This window comes from Podarcis liolepis, assembly GCF_965112155.1.
Source record: "Podarcis liolepis genome assembly, chromosome: Z".
Classification (NCBI taxonomy): domain Eukaryota; kingdom Metazoa; phylum Chordata; class Lepidosauria; order Squamata; family Lacertidae; genus Podarcis; species Podarcis liolepis.
Genome location: NC_139570.1, coordinates 31,782,681 through 31,799,410, shown reverse-complemented (window position 1 = coordinate 31,799,410; position 16,730 = coordinate 31,782,681). Strand labels below are relative to the sequence as shown.

General features: G+C 50.8%; 1 protein-coding gene across 1 annotated transcript in view; it reads right to left on the bottom strand.

Moving 5' to 3' along the window:
• Positions 1-16,410, bottom strand: part of EDA (ectodysplasin A) — a 57,406-nt gene extending 40,996 nt beyond the window's left edge. The window contains exon 1 of the mRNA XM_083485300.1: positions 15,938-16,410. Coding sequence (XP_083341426.1) covers positions 15,938-16,276 — 339 coding nt within the window. The 5' untranslated portion in view covers positions 16,277-16,410. The remainder of the gene's footprint in view (positions 1-15,937) is intronic.
• Between the last annotated feature and the right edge of the window lie 320 nt (positions 16,411-16,730).

Below are 16,730 nucleotides of genomic sequence, written 5' to 3'. Positions count from 1 at the left end.
GGACTAGAGTAACCAAGATGATAAAGGAAACAAAGCCTGTTTTTATCTTTTGCTGGTCTGTCGTAACTGAGAGAATGAGTATGTGTACCCCTTACTTCTATAGTTGCCGTATTGCCTATTTAGCATGCTCTACATATGTATGTAGGTACTTTTACAGTGGTGCCTCGCAAGACGAAATTAATTCATTCCGCGAGTTTTTTCGTCTAGCGAAGTTTTCGTCTTGCGAAGCACGGTGTCGGGAAAGTTTTGGAAAAGCTTCAAAAATCACCAAAAACCTCAAAAAAGGCTACCACACCACGTTCTATGAGTTGCTCCTCGAAGTCAAGTCGCAACTGTAGGAACGATGTTAAGAAAAAGGAAACAAACTTGCAAAAAACGCAAGGCGTTTTCGTCTTGCGAAGCAAGCCCATAGGGAAATTCGTCTTGCGAAGCAGCTCAAAAACTGCAAAACCCTTTCGTCTAGTGAGTTTTTCGTCTTGCGAGGCATTCGTCTTGCGGGGCACCACTGTACCTTATGCCGGCCTATGACCATAATACTGATTCTTCTTTTTCAAACCTTAGGAGGGATTTGGGTATGCTTAGCCTGGATAAGAGGACTCTGAGAGGAGATATTATACCTAAAGGGCTTTCAAATCGAAGACAGAGCAAGCTTGTTTTCTCCTATTCCAGAAGGACCTGAAACAATGGCTTCCAGTTACAAGAAAGGAGATTCTGACTAAACGTCAGGAAGAGCTTTCTGATGGTAAGAACTGTGGGACAAACTCAGAAGATGGTAGACTCTCTCTCCTTGAAGGTTTTTAAACATAGGTTGTGTGAGGGTTTGATTAGCTGCTTGTGCGTGAAAACGTGCTCCCTCAGAGTTTGTGCGACCCCACAAACCTCCGTGTGTGACGGAGCTCCTCAGACATGTCTGCTCTAGTCACTAGTAGAGTCCGACAGTGGCTGTCTGCGGAAGCGTTTCCAGCAAAGAAGTTCCTTAACGGAAACGCGTCTCCTGGACTCACGGCGTGACAGTTTCCTGCGAAGTGTGGGTCTGCCTATGGGAGACTCCGATACCTCCCCACTGTTCTCGCTGGAAGCCTCCCTGAGCCCTCCCTCCTGCTCGCATTCCCTCAGAGACCCACTCCTCCCCCTGCTGGTCCCTGCTTCAGCAGTTGAGTCTCTTTCATCCTGCCTGAGTCCCTCCACCACCTGATGCTCTGATGGCAGTTCCCTGACATCCACCTCCCCTCCAGGGCCCCCCTCACCCCCTCCCAATTCCTCCCCCCTGGGAGGTGAAGGGCTAAAACCCCGAAACGAATCTTCCTCATCTTCTGACGTCTCGAACAATTCTCTCCATCGATCGTCGTCCTGGCCAGCTGAATCCTCTTCCTCTTCAGAATCTGGGAACCCCTCCAACTCCTCTTCCTCGTCGGTGGTGGCAAAGTATTCCCTTCGGAACCTCGCTACCGGCTGAGGTTTACGTGGGAACCTCTGATGAAAAGTCTCTATTAAAACCTCGTCATTGACATCCTCTGCCCTAACCCAGGTGTTTTCCGACTCCGGTTCCCCTTCCCACATTACCAAATACTCTACTTGATCTCCCTTCCACCTGGAATCGAGGATCTCCGCTACATGGTAGCTGTGTTCCTTCTCCTCCATTGCTGGTCCCCTAGTGACCCTCCCCTCACTGTCTCCTCTATACGGTGACAGCAACGACCTGTGAAAAACTGGGTGCAGCTTCATGTGGTTCGGTAACCGGAGCCTGAAAGCCACTGGATTGACCTGCTGTATGACTTCAAACGGACCCAGCCTTTTGGGTCTTAATTTCTTACAACCTCCTTTGAATGGCAACCCTTGGGTTGACAGCCACACCTGGTCCCCCACCCTGATGCTTTCACCTTCCCTTCTGTTTTTGTCTGCCTGCCTCTTATATTCCTCCTTAGCCCTGTTTAAATTGAGTTGGAGCTGGCGATGGATCGCTTCCATTTCTTCCACGAACTGTTCTGCAGCTGGAACGCTCCAGTTCTCCCCTTCCCCCCCTGGGAAGGCTCTGGGATGGCACCCGTGATTAGCCAAAAAGGGGCTCATCCCCGTGGACACGTTCTCTGCATTGTTGTAGGCAAATTCTGCCAACGCCAACTTCTCCACCCAATCATTCTCTCTGTCATTAACATAACACCTCAAATATTGTTGGAGAACCCCATTTGCTCTTTCCGCCTGCCCGTTGGTTTCAGGATGACGGGCCGTCGAGAAATTAACCTCTACATGCAGTAAGCTCATGAGCTTCCTCCAGAACCTGGAAGTAAATTGTTTCCCTCGGTCTGAAACCACCCTCAAGGGGGCGCCATGCAACCTAAACACATTCTCTACAAACAATTTGGCGGTTTCTTCTGCTGTAACCGCATGTGAGCAGGCTATGAAGTGGGCCATTTTAGTTAACAGGTCTACTACAACCATGATGGCTGTTTTCCCTCTAGACCTTGGCAGATCAGTCATGAAATCTATTGCCACTGCTTCCCACGGTCTCTCAGGTGTGGGCAGTGGTTCTAATAAACCAGCCGGCGCCCGCCTCTCCCCCTTGGCTCTTTGGCATTGTTCACACCCTCTCACATACTCCCGCACATCTTCCCTGACCTTGGGCCACCAAAATTCCCTGGTAACCAGCCACATGGTTTTGTGTTGCCCAAAGTGCCCTGCTGTGGGGCTATCGTGCAGCTGCTTGAGTACCTTCTCCCTCAATTCCCCTTCAGGTATATATAACGCTCCCTTATAATACAATGCCCCATTTCTCTCCTCAAAACCACCGGATTTGTCTTCCTCCCCTCTGAGATCCCTGAGTTTCCCCTGGGCGTATGCATCCTGCACCGTACCCTCTACCAATTCCCTTTGCCCCACCAAAGTCGCCCCACACACCCAGCGGTCCTCTGGAATGATATGGGTTTCTTCGGGTGCTCCCTCCCCCTCCAAATATTCAGGTTTGCGTGAGAGAGCGTCCGCCCTAACATTCTCTGGGCCTGGCACATAACAAATCTCAAAGTTAAATTTGGAGAACTCTTGGGCCCATCTCAACTGCCTTTGGTTGAGCACTCGCGCCGTTCTCCAGTACTCTAGATTTTTATGGTCCGTGCACACTTGCACTTTATGTTGTGCACCAACTAGCAGATGCCTCCATCTCCGGAACGCCTCATGAATAGCAAGCAGTTCTCGGTCGTACACCGTGTAGTTCCTCTCGGATTTGTTCAGCTTCCGCGAGAAGAAGGCACACGGACGCCACTCTGACTCCTCCTTCCCCGGCTGCAGAAGAAGCACCGCCCCTATGGCTCTGTCAGATGCGTCTGTTTCAACCCTTAGCTTCTTTCGTAAATCCACATGCAGAAGTTGTTCTTCAGAGGCGAAGGCCCTTTTCAGCTCCTCAAACGCTCGCTCCGCCTCCACCGTCCATACAAACTTCTTTTTACTGCTGAGACAGTCAGTGATGGGCGCCGTCAGATGGGCGAAGTTGCGGATGAACTTACGATAAAAGTTTCCAAACCCTAGGAACCTCTGCACATCCTTCTTGGTTTTGGGTGTTTTCCATTCCAGCACTGCCTGTACCTTGCCGGGATCCATGGCCAATCCCTTGTCTGACAGGCGGTACCCCAGGAATTCCACCTCCTTGGTATGGAACCGACACTTCTCCAGTTTGACCCACAGCCTGTTGGCTTGCAGTCTGCTCAACACTTCTCTGACGTCTCTCACATGTTGCTCCTCATTCTCAGAATACACCAACACATCATCTAGAAAGGCAACGCAATTCTTGTAGAGCAAAGGGCCCAGCACGTGGTTCATAAAAGATTGAAAACACGCGGAGCCTGCTTGTAATCCAAATGGCATAACGAGGTATTCAAACGCCCCCAAAGGGGTAAACATGGTGGTTTTCCATTCATCCCCTTTCCTTATGCGTATCAGGTTGTACGCCCCCCTTAGATCCAGCTTTGTGAAAATCTTTCCCTTCCTCACCCTGGTCAAAATATCATCAATTCTGGGCATAGGGAACGCCACCGGTTCAGTCACTGCATTCAGCCGCCTAAAATCACATACAAGTCTCGGCTTGTCCGCATTTTTTTTGTCCACAAAGAACACTGGGCTCCCCCCTGCTGCTTTGGACTCTCTGATGAAGCCTCTCTTCAGGTTCTTGTCAATGAACCCTCGCAACTCCTGCATTTCCCTGTCTGACATGGCATACAACTTGCCCACGGGAAGCTGTGCTCCTGGGAGTAAATTGATCTGACAATCAAAGGGTCTATGAGGTGGTAGTTGGTCAGCTTCCTTCTCGCTGAACACGTCGCTGAGATCTGCATACTGTGGTGGTACCTTCACCTTCTCCATTACTTCAGTCCCTGCTAGGGTGGCTTGGGCCCCTGCTGAACCCTTCTCCCCTTTGCAGTGTTCTAGGCAATGTGCTGAACCAAAGGACACCACTCTTTGATGCCAGCCAACCAGCGGATCATGTAGAGCTAGCCAGCTCATTCCCAAAATAATGGGAGCGCCTCCCAGGGTGGCCACATTAAACGCTATCAGTTCTGTGTGCCCTGCCACCCTCATTATCATTGGGACAGTCTGCAAGCGGACTCCTCCTCCCAACAACTCCCTGCCATCAATCGTGGTCACCTGCAGGGGGTTGCTTAAAGGGATGGTCTGTATCTGGTGTTCAGCAACAAACTCCTTGCTCATAAAATTGCAGGAGCTGCCTGAGTCCAATAGCGCCTTTATTTTTAGGGGGTGCCCATTCTGCAGCTCTAGCGACACTTCAATCACTAGAGCAGGTCGAGGAGCTTCTGGCACGGGCACTTTCACTGCTCTTTGGCCTGGCTGCAGTGCCCCAATTGTGGCAACCAGGCGTTGGCTTTTACCTGCTCCGCTCCCCCTTCTTCTCCCCCCTCAACAGCTCCCACCATCCCTTGCCATTCCTTCCTCTGGGGGCAGACTCTGGCAAAGTGGCCTGGCTGTTGGCAGAGATAGCATTTCCGGGGGCCCTTTCCATCCTTCTTAGCTCCCTCGCTGGTTTTTGAAAATGCGCGCGCGCGCGCTGTTCCGATTTCCATCGGCTCTGCCGGCGGGAAAGCTGGCTCAGGAATGTCTGGAATGCGGAACTCCTTCCAACGTTCCCCTCTCCCTTCCCGCCTCTCCAAGGCTCTTGCCTCCTGCCGCGCTCCTATGGTCAGCGCAGATTTGGTCAGCTGATCCATAGACTCCGCCCTGGGGCTCCGTGCCAGCTCGTCTTTCACCCCCGAAGAAAGACCTTCTTCAAATAGCATTTGAACGGGTGCCGCCGATAAATCCCAACTCAGTCTGTGAATCAGCATGGTAAACTCAGTCCAATATTCACGGACAGATCGACTTCCCTGCTTACAAGCCATTAGCTGTCTGCGCACCACCCCTTCCTCAATATCGCTGGAAAACATGATATCCATTGCACGAAAGAACTTCATTGTGTCCTTTAGTATGTCATTGTGCGTTGCCATTAGGGGTCGAACCCAGTCTCTAGCCCCTTTCTCAAGATGCCCAATTACAAAAGCAACTCGCGATTCCTCATCAGGGAACTCATCGAACTGCACATTAAGGGCATATTGCATCTCTGTCCTAAAAGCATGGTAGTCCTTGGGGTCCCCCCCAAATTTCTGCACCAATCCTGGTACCTTTCTGGGGAATTGCGTGGCTCTCCCCTTCTTGTCTGCATCCTGAGCCCTTCTCTCCTCCAACCTCGCCGTCTGCAGGGCCAGTTGAACCTCCAACGCTCGGTATCTATCTTCCAAGCTTGGACCAGCTCCAGCCCCTGCTCCTCCGGTTCCGGTTGGTTCGCTCATGATGCCTTCTCTTGCACAGGCAGCGTACAAAGACTGTCGGACTGCTGTGAGGGTTTGATTAGCTGCTTGTGCGTGAAAACGTGCTCCCTCAGAGTTTGTGCGACCCCACAAACCTCCGTGTGTGACGGAGCTCCTCAGACATGTCTGCTCTAGTCACTAGTAGAGTCCGACAGTGGCTGTCTGCGGAAGCGTTTCCAGCAAAGAAGTTCCTTAACGGAAACGCGTCTCCTGGACTCACGGCGTGACAGTTTCCTGCGAAGTGTGGGTCTGCCTATGGGAGACTCCGATACCTCCCCACTGTTCTCGCTGGAAGCCTCCCTGAGCCCTCCCTCCTGCTCGCATTCCCTCAGAGACCCACTCCTCCCCCTGCTGGTCCCTGCTTCAGCAGTTGAGTCTCTTTCATCCTGCCTGAGTCCCTCCACCACCTGATGCTCTGATGGCAGTTCCCTGACAGGTTGGATGGCCACCTGCCACATTTGATCTAGTAGAGATTTCTGCATTGCAGAAGGTTGGACTAGACAACCCTTAGGGCCACTTCAACTCCTCTATGATTCTAAGAACTATGGAACTCACGATCAAAGGAGGCAGTGATGGCAGTCAACCAAGATGGCTTTAAAAGAGAAATAGACAAATCCATGGCTACCAGCTTTCACAGTTGGAGGTAGCAATGCTTCTGAATACCAGTTGCAGAGAACAGTGGCGTAGCGTGGGGGTGCAGGGGGGGCCGGCCGCACCGGGCGCAACATCTGGGGGTTAAGGTTAGGGGGCGCAAATCCATGGGTTAGGGGGCGCAAATTACTTGCCTTGTCCCGGGTGCTGACAACCCACGCTACGCCACTGGCAGAGAACCACAGGAGGGGAAAGTGCTGCTCTTGTGCTCAAATCCTGCCTGTGGGTTTTCATCTGAGGCATCTGGTTGGCCACTGTGAGAACAGGATGATGTAGACGGTCCATTGGCCTGATCTACCAGGCACATCTTATGTTATATACTCCTCCTGTCCCAACATTGGACCTGTGGGCAAGACAGTGGCAGCCACACCTGGATCAGGAGAGCTTGGCTGCAGTGGTCCAGCTACTGGAGACTATGAAGCTGGGAATTACTCCCTTCCGCTTTGCCTGGAATGCTGTGGACTGATACTGTCAACAGAGCATACCCTCTTATCAGAGCCCTAACTGGCTGTGATTTGCCACCAAGCCAGATTATTTGTAATTATTATTATTTCATACAATTTATAGTGCTTCCAAGTCCCATCACAGAAAGGTGGCCCAGCAGGATACCATGGTTTTTGGTATTGAAAGCTACCAAGAGGTCCAGCAGAACCAACAGGGACACTCTTCCCATGTCCAGTTCTCAAGATGACCAAAGCCATCTCTGTCCCATAACCAGGTCTGAAACCAAATTGAAATGGATCTAGGTGATATGCTACAGTAAGTTGCCCAGAAGTGGGATATTGGAGATTGGCCAATATTTATCCAATGCAGTGGGATTCAGGGAGGGATTTTTCAATAGAGGTCTTATAGCTGCCTCCTTTAGGAACACTGCAACCTTGACTAGTTGTAAGGAGGCTGTGACCACTCCGCTCACCCACTTTTGATGGGCCAGGAAAGGCAAGGTGCTGACACAGATGTGTTTGCTCTCACACTTCCAGGATCCTGCCCACATCCACAAATCGAAAAGTATCTATTAACACTGGACAAGCAGGGGCCAAGGTTACATGTAGATCTACTATAGCATCCAAGTCAGAACAGGGCCGAGCAATCTTCTCAATGAACTGCTGAGCAAATTGTTCACAGTGAGCCATCAAGTGGTCTAAATTCTCCTCATGTGGGCCAGAGTGTAAAATACCCCTAACCATCCAAAACAGTTTTACTGGATGGCTCCTTGCTGATTCAATGGTGGCAGAGAAAACGATTTCTTTGCGGCCACAATGCCATACAAAATAGGCATTCAAATCGCCTGTGTTTGTTTGGACTCATTCAGAGTTCCTGCCAAAATCACTCTAGTCCCCATCTCACATACTGCATGATCACCAGCTCCCTAGAGAACCATGGGCCTGGTTGCCACCCAGGTCATTTCTCCATCCCAAAGGTCTACCAGAGCTTGAAATAAGGTGAGAATATGTCCAGATTTTCCCTGGATACGTCCTCTTTTTAAACTTTAAAATTTCTGCCCAGGTGGATTTTTAAAATAATGGAAAATGCCCAGATTTTTTTCCTGCTGCCCGAGTACATCTGGCCTATGCTGTCCAGGAGGCCGCTGATGGCAGCTGCTCTGGGACGAAGAATGGGCGTGCAGCGTCCAGTGGTGGCGGTGCTACTGCTGCTTTGGAGAGCTCTGCAGCTTTATCATAGGCAGGTGCCGAAGTTGCAGAAGAAACTCTGGCAGCCGAGGCAGCGGCTTGCAAGCAGTAGCAGCAGTAGAGAGCAAGCAAGTGAGCCAGCATGGTGGGATGGGGCTTTCAAAATCGAGCGTGAGACATCCAAGGCCTTGCTTGCTGGGAAAGACGCCCGCGCTGGGCATGGGTGGAACTACCTTTATTGAAGGAAAAGAAAAGAAGAAGGGAGGGGAGGGTGCCACCGCCGCATGCCCCCACTTTCCTGTCGGTGTGCTCAGGAAATTGGGTTTTTCCAGCAGCGCTGAAGTGAGTAAGTCTTGCTAACTTCGCTGCACCTAATGCCACACACGGGCACGGAAAGCACCCCTGCCGATTGGATCGTGAATGTTTAATCAGTGGTTTCCCCATGCTGCTTCCTTTCCCCAAATAGTCTCGCTTTTGAAATGGTGTGGCTGGAAGACTAAGGTGGGGAGGTTTAGATGTAACCCCAGTCGAAAGTCGGCAGGAAAGCCCGGCATATTTGGAGTGCATGGCAGGGTGTGTGTACCAAAACAAAGCTATACCTTTCAAATCAGCCAAAGAAGATTTAAAATGTAGGTTGGCTGCTGTTGGCTGCTGTTTATTTGTCTTGGGGGGGGGGGAGAGGCAGGGAGAGAATGGAAGGTGGCCAGGCGATGGGGGGGGCGGTGGCCGAGGAGAGCATGGTGTATGCAAATAGGTGGAAAGGTAAGGTCCCAAATGCCTGCCGTGTCCAGGTGGTGCATCATGCAGCTGTGAAGTGATGGGGGAGGGAGGTGGTGCATTTCAGAAGAGTCCTTGCCCCGCTCTAGGCCCCAGTGCAAATCTGCCTTTGTTTTAATCAGACTCTTGCCAAATTTTGCTTTCCTTTCTTTAAAAAAATAATCATCATCACTTCTTCTCTCCCCCCACCCTGCCTAACCCAGCCAAATGTGGCATGTGAGACTAGTCCGCCACTCGCCCTCTCCTGCAGCGGCTCCAGGTCTCCTTGGCTCTGTTCTCCTCAAGTGCCTCTCTCCTTGCGCAGCGGCTTAATGGCAGCCACGCCCTGCTTCCCCCCACCTGCATCTGCAAACATGGCAACCGCCTGAAAACATGGGGATCGGAAACTGTGTCCCACCAATGTCAGCTTGTGGCTGCTGCCCCCTCTGCCCTGCCTGCCCTTCTCTTCTGTTCGCCAGCCCCCTACCCCTACCCCTCACCCCACAAGCACACGCTCATGTATTTCTTTTGCTACCTGCTAGCCGGAGGAAGAAGAGGTCTCGATCTCATCGGAAGAATGGCTGAGCTGAGTTTTATGAGCAAAATGTTTGCCATTTTAAGGCACATTTAATGTGCACATCCCCCTTAATGAGCTTTCGGCTTTAAAAATATTTGTCATGTAATTTGTTTGTAATGCTTTTTCTGTTTCTGGGAATTGATTAAAACCTGCCTGAACATTATTTTTTATAGGCAGACTTAACATATTAATGGCTGCCACTGAACTGAGTGGGCTATATTAGTGATTCTTAAACACTGCAATGCTTGTTTTGCGGGCTGGTTGGCCTGGCATGGGTTATTAATATGTTGAGAGCTAATTCCCCAGTAAAAGGTAAAGGAACCCTGGATGGTCTAAGACAGGCATGTCCAAAGTCCATTTCAGGGACCTAATCTGGTTTAATCCGCCCCATGTGGCAGTTTATTTCCTGGGGTAAAATCCTTTAAAAAAACCTCAACAACTCTGGGGTGAAAATCCTAAAAAAGCTCAAAAAACTTCAATCCTAAAAAAAGGTCGGCCCTTAACTTCACCAAACCTGGCCCTCTTTGAGAAAAGTTTGGACACCACTGGCAAGGCGACCAAGGGGTGTGGCGCTGATCTCACTTTAAGTCAAGGGAGCCGGTGTGTGTCCACAGACAGCTTTCCAGGTAATGTGGCCAGCATGACTAAACTGCTTCTGGTGTAACAGGGCATCGTGATGTGTGCCAGAGCGCATGGTCGTAAGGCAAATGTGTCCTCTTTTTTTGCTTGTCAAAATATGGCAACCCTACTTCAAAAAAAAAAAATGCCTGCCAAGGAAATAGGAAACTCCCCAAGAGCCACTATCGTAGTCGGTCCCCCACCACTGCAGAGCTTCTGAGTTCCAGTGAGTCTACACTCCACCAGGTAGTGATCTGACCATGACAATGGAACTATAGAAAGTTCCTCCACTCTTAAGGTTACCATCAACCAATTCAGAACAGAAAACCAAATCCAGACTGTGCCCTGCAGCATGGACCGGGCCAGAAATTATTTGGGACAGACCCATGGTTGCCATGGCAGACATGAAGTCCTGAGCCACTCCTGACACACCCAGTTATGTAAAGCAGACATGCATGTTAATATAATTTTTAAAATAATATATATTTTAAACTGCTGGTTTTATTCACATTTTTTTTTAGGAATACTTGATTTTAACTTCTTTTTTATTGACTATTTTAATGTATGTTTTGCATAAATGGCTTAGAGGTTTTTACAATTAGGTAGTGTACAAATTCTGAAAAGATGCACGGGGTGCTCTGCTCTCTGAAAAGATGCAAGAGGTGCTCTGGAAGAACTGTTTACAGATTTACTGTCAGTTTTAATAGACATGATATATGCAACTTAGCCTGTGGGTATTTCTTACAAAACTTGGCAATGGTCCATATACTATAAGCAAACAGAGGAAAACACCAGGGGAAGCTCTTAAGTGGCAAATTGGATGGGTTTTATCCTTTTGCTTATGAAGGTGCTTAAGAACATTATATCTCTGCATGCTAAACCCACAAGCTCTTATTAGCTTGAAATTTGCTTGGCGTTTATTTGTTTATTTATTTGCATTTCTATTCCATCCTTTCCTCTCCAAAGAGCCCAAGGTGGCATCCAGGGTTTTCTCTTCCTCCTCATTTGATCCCCACAACAACCATGCTGTGACAGGTGTTAGAAACTCAGATATAGAAGCAAGGCGCCAGATGTCTCATTAAACCAAGGTTGCAGTCGCCAAAACGGAATGTCTAGTTGCCATTTGTAGGAATGGCAGCTCTAAGGTCTTATTTTTCAAATAATGACTGTGATTGATTCTCAGTTAAATATCTGGTTAGTTCAGAAGAGCTAGGTGAAGAGCTTTGAGAACTTAAACAAGAAAAGTCTCTTGAACCAGGGATAGTCCACATATACTTTGGCCTATTCCGGACTCTTTTTCTTAATGGTGACTGCTCCTGTTCAGGTTGCACAGAAAAAGCCATTTGGTTCCAGAAATTCATTCTCAATGTGCAGATGAAATATAACTGATAAGCGTTCTACAGGATGGGGTATTAGTGTGTGAAAACAGTCAAGATCCAATGATCCCCAGAGGGTGAAGATGTCAGGCGCCATCCTGGCATCTAGGCAACTTCACGTGGTCGCAAATGGTTGAAAACCAGGTAGGTGCAAAATGCGCCTGGCAAATTTCAAACACTGGCTGTGAGGTAGGTTAGGCTGAGAGGCAGTGACTACCCCCAAGCTCACCTAGTAGGCTTCATAGTTGAGCCTAACCTACCTCACAGGTTTGTTTTGAGGATTGGATGGGGAGGGGAGAATAATGCTTCCTACCTTGAGCTTCTTAGAGAAAAAAGGTGGCATGTAAATGCAAACAAATAAAATAAGATAATGGATTATGAGTGGAAGCCAGGGGAACACAGACACAGGGAGCTTGTTTCCATTGTCTACCTGCAGAGTGATATGCAGAATGCAAACTTATTTCATGGATCAGGGCAGGACCAGGACAATTTGTCAAGAGCCGGTCACCCTTGCCATGAGACTCCTTGTCATTTCAGCTTCTATACGAATTGCTGTGCTTACATCAAATTATGAAGGGGAAAGAGCTGTGGTCCCCAACACACCCCACAGTGGGGCAATTTGATTTTTAAGGGGAGCAATTTGAGAATGAGTTATTAACAATGAATGACCTTTTAGGCTTCCTCCACATGAACAGGAGTTCATTTTTTCAGTAATAAGAATGATATGTCACAGGTGGGAGACACCAGGATTTTAGTGATGCTTACGTGGGGCATGGTCAAAAAAAGTTGGGAACCACTGGGTTAGAGCTAGTGTGGCGTGGTTGTTAGAGTGTCGGACAAGAACCTAGGAAAGACCAGAGTTCAGATCTGCACGCAACCATGAAGCTCACTGGGAGTAACCTTGGGGGCCAGTCACTGACTCTCTCAGCGTAACCTACCTCACAAAGTTGTTGTGGAGATTAAATGAGATGGGGAGAACCATGTTTGCCACCTTGAGCCCCTTGGAGAAAAAGTCAGGATATAAATGCAACAAATAAATCATGCCATTAAAAAAACACAGCTTCTTGTTATTCCAGAGCAGTGGTTTTCAACCAGTGTGTCGTAGCACCCTGGGGTGCCTTGAATGATGGTCAGGGGTGCCGCGGGCAACACTGCCCTCTGTCCCTCTTTCCTCCCCTTCCTCCTCTGATGCCCTCTTGCACATCTGTCTCCCAAAGACTTGTGTGGCTGTTTGCTGCAGCAGCCCTGGCTATAAGCTCCACAAGTGAATGGGGCCTCTGGGGCTGACCAGGGGGTACTGGCTGCCAGGAGCTGAGGCTGCCTCGGAGTAAGAAGCAAGTGGGTGAGGGAGCCCAGCCAACCAATCTGTCAGCCCTGGCTGTTGGGATTGGGCGGACAAGTGGGAGGCCGGGCAGGCAGGCAAGCAAGCAAGCAGCGCACTGGCTTTTCTTGTGCTGGCTGTATGCTTGCCTCAGAGCTGAGTGCCCAGTGCTCAAGAGGAGTCCTTCCACCATGCAGGCCCGGCAGCGATCCCTGTTGCCTCCCAAGGTGAGTAAGGTGCAAGTCTCATGTTCACCTTTGGCCAGTCTCTGTCAGGCCACTAAGTCTGGGGGCATCCTCTTTCCAGGCCCCTACGGGGCGACATGAGGATGCACATCTTTTTTGGGGGGGGTGCTGCCCAATGAGAGAGGAGTGGAGGCTGAGGGAATGCTCCACAAGGGAGGGTGTTTTAAAGGGTATGGGGATGCCCGCTCTACAGGCACCCGGCACCCAAGGGGAGACCTTCTGCCATGCAGGCCCGGTGGCACCCAAGGTGAGGTGTAGGCCTCATGTTCACCTTTGGCCAGTCTCTGCTGGGCTGCTAAGGCTGGAGGCATCCTCTTCCCAGGCCCCTGGGGGACACAGTGTGAGCTCTCTTTGGGGCAGGGGGGCAGGTCAGAGATAATGGGCGGCAGCAGTGGCTGCCCTGAGGACTCCCAAGGAGAGGGGAGAGGAGAGGAGGCTAAGAGAACACTCCACAAGGGAGGGTGTTCAAAAAAGGCTGAGAGGCTGCCAGCTCTGCAGGCAAAGGGTGACATAACTGGGCTTCTGAGCCCCACATGGGAGCTGCACAAAGAATGCAGTTGGTCAAGGGAGCCATGAACTCAAAAAGGTTGAAAACTTTTCTTCCAAAGCATCGGTCTTCAGCTGAGAGGTTAGGAGACACTAGCAGTTTGTGGCCTGATACAAGGTAATTCGCAACAGGAGCCCTACCACCTTGGAGACATAGAGTAAAAAGAAGGTCCAGAAATGCATGTTTGGATTAAAAGTGGGTCCTGGTTTTGAAAAGGTTGAAGATACTGCCAAATGACTGCATGCAACTCTGCTGACCATAGTGGTAAATTTGTTCACCCATTTTTAAAAGACGGATCAAATCATACCTACAGTTACAGTTTATTACAACAAAGGAGCCCCTTCAGATCTAGGCTAAAACATGTTACTTTAAATGGGGGGCGGGGCGGGGGGGAGAGATTAGATAGATAATACAGTAGTACCTCAGGTTACATATGCTTCAGGTTACATATACTTCAGGTTACATATACTTCAGGTTACATATACTTCAGGTTACAGACTCCGCTAACCCAGAAATATTACCTTGGGTTAAGAACTTTGCTTCAGGATGAGAACAGAAATTGTGTTCCGGCGGTGCAGCGGGAGGCCCCATTAGCTAAAGTGGTGCTTCAGGTTAACAACAGTTTCAGGTTAAGAACGGACCTCTGGAACAAATTAAGTACGTAACTCGAGGTACCACTATATAAGAGCATTAGAAGAATCTGGCTGTTTGATTAGGCCAGTGGCCCATCTAGTCCAGCATCCTGTTCTCACAGGATGGCAAAATGCCCATAAGAACCCAGGGATCTAAATAGACTGTCTCTGAACCTGAAGTTTCCATAAAAGCATTAGCAGAGCCCTCCTGGATGAGACCGAAGGGGACCCATCCAGTCCAGCATCCTGTTTTCACAGTGTCCAAACAGACACCTCAATGGGAAATTTGTGCAGGATTCCAGCACAAAAAGAATAATCCTTTTAAAAATAAGTGTTAGATGGGGCTATTTGTCTTGAAATGCAACAACTTCTGCAGATCAGATCAAAAGAAATCAGATCAACAGCCTGAAAGAACAGCAGCTGCCCATAACTATTCATTTGGTCTTTACCAGGAACCCAAAGTTACTGCTCACATTTGGGCAGACTTAAGGCATTTTTAAAGAACAACAATGAAAAGTTCATTGAGTACAGAAGAAAGAAACTGATCCAGTCAGTTCATTTGGGCAAACAGAGCAGGATCCTCCTCAAAAGCTGAAAACAGGCATCTATTTCATGGCCAGTCTTTGCCAAGCAAACAATTAATTAGAACAGCCTGGAATTTGGTGGTGTTTTGCAACTGGAAACCATAAATTGCAACGTCTTATATTGGTATAATTATTGGGGATGGTGTGGATAGAATGCCTCACCACCACCACCACAATGTTCACATTCACATAGGTAACACAATTACTTGTAGAACCTTAGAATTGTAGAGTTGGCTAAAAGAGTCATCTAGTCCAATCCACTACAGTGCAGGAATCTCAACTGAAGCATCCATGACCTATGACCTATGTCCTATGACCATCTGACTTCTGCTTAAAAACCTCCAGCAAAAGAGTCTGCCAACTTTTTCAGAGGGAGTCTCTGTTCCACTATTGATGGCTCTTACCATCAGATGGCAGGGGTGCCAATTTGAATAAAATCTGGGGGACAGGTAAGCCCCGTCCCAAATAATCGATCACATCATTTGAATGGCAATGCCCTACAACTTGGGGGCAGAGGGCTAGACCCCTCAAATATTTTATGGGGGGAGCAAATTGACCCTGGCCCCTAGGAGTTGGCTCCTTTGTCAGAAAGTAGTGTTTAGTCGGAATTTCCTTTCTTGTAATCTCCATGCAATGAATCACAGACACTCACTTGCTTATGAGCTAAACTCAGTAAACGAGCGCTCTCCTCGGGAGAAGGTGGCATCGTCTCCTCCTTCACTGGAGGCTTTTAAACAGAGATCAGACAGCGTCTGTAAGGGATCTTTTAGTTGTGAGTCCTGCATTGCAAGGGTGCTGGGCTAGATGATCCTGCGGGGCTCCCTGCAACTCCACAAAAGTTACTGCCTGCTCTACGAAGCCGCCGCCCCGCCATCGCCGCCGCCACAAGGCGGGCTGCCAAACCACGATCTGCCTGAGGGTTGTTGGGGCCAACAGCGGCCTCCCGCTTCCCCATCCCTCTTCAGCTCTGGACCTGCGACCCTCCCGCCCTCGGACTCCAACTCCCGTCAGTCCCCGCCGTGGCGGCCAGGGACCAGGGACGCTGGGAGCTGGAGTTTGGCAGCCCCTTTGCAGCGAGCGAGAGTGCGCCGCAGGGCCCCCGTGCAGCCCCTCCAGCGCCACCTGCGCCCCACCGACCAACCGCCGGACCCACCTGCTGCTGCTGCTGCCGCTGCCTGCCGGACTCTTGGGCGAAGCGGTGCTTGGGCCGGCCGGGACCAGAGACCTCGCCCGCCGCCCCCCCGTCCTCGTCGTCTGCGGTCCGCGCGGCGCTGCTCTGCCTTGGCGGCCAGGCGGCCTCCGCCTCCCGGCGGCGCAGCTCGGAGCGCAGCTCAAGATAGCAGCCGAGCGTGAGGAGGTGCAGCGCCAGCGAGAGCGCGAAGAAGCCCGACAGCGCCCGCCCCACGCCCCTCCGGGCCCCGCCGCAGGAGCCGCAGCCGCTCCCGCCGCCACCTCGGCCTCCTCCTCCTCCGGCTTGCGGCTCTGAGCCCATGGCGCCGGCCCCTGGGGGCGCTACTGCGGCCTGCCCATCCCGGCTGCGGCCCTCCTGCTCCTCCGTGGCTGGGTGCCTGGCTGAGCGGCCGGCCGGGGCTGAGCGCGGCTGTCTCCGCCTCCCTCGACGGCCGCTCGGGGCGTCCGGGCTCCGGAGGCGGGGGCGGGGGCGGAGCCGGGGGGTGGAGCCTCCTCTGCGCCGGAGGGGGGCCCGAGGGGCCGCTTTGTGAGGGGCCCAGGGGTCGCAGCTCCCGCTGGGCTCCCCTTTTCCGGAGCCTTCTGAGCGGGCAGTCTGCTGGGGGCGCTGCAGCCAGATGGCCCTGCCTACTGCTGCCTACACTGGCTGGCAGCAGCGGCGCTCCGGCTTTCCAGGCGAGAGGACTCCTCCAGCCCTTGCCTGCAGCTGCCTTCGCGTACTGAGCCCTAGTGAAACCTCCTTACGAGGCGGCTGCTCA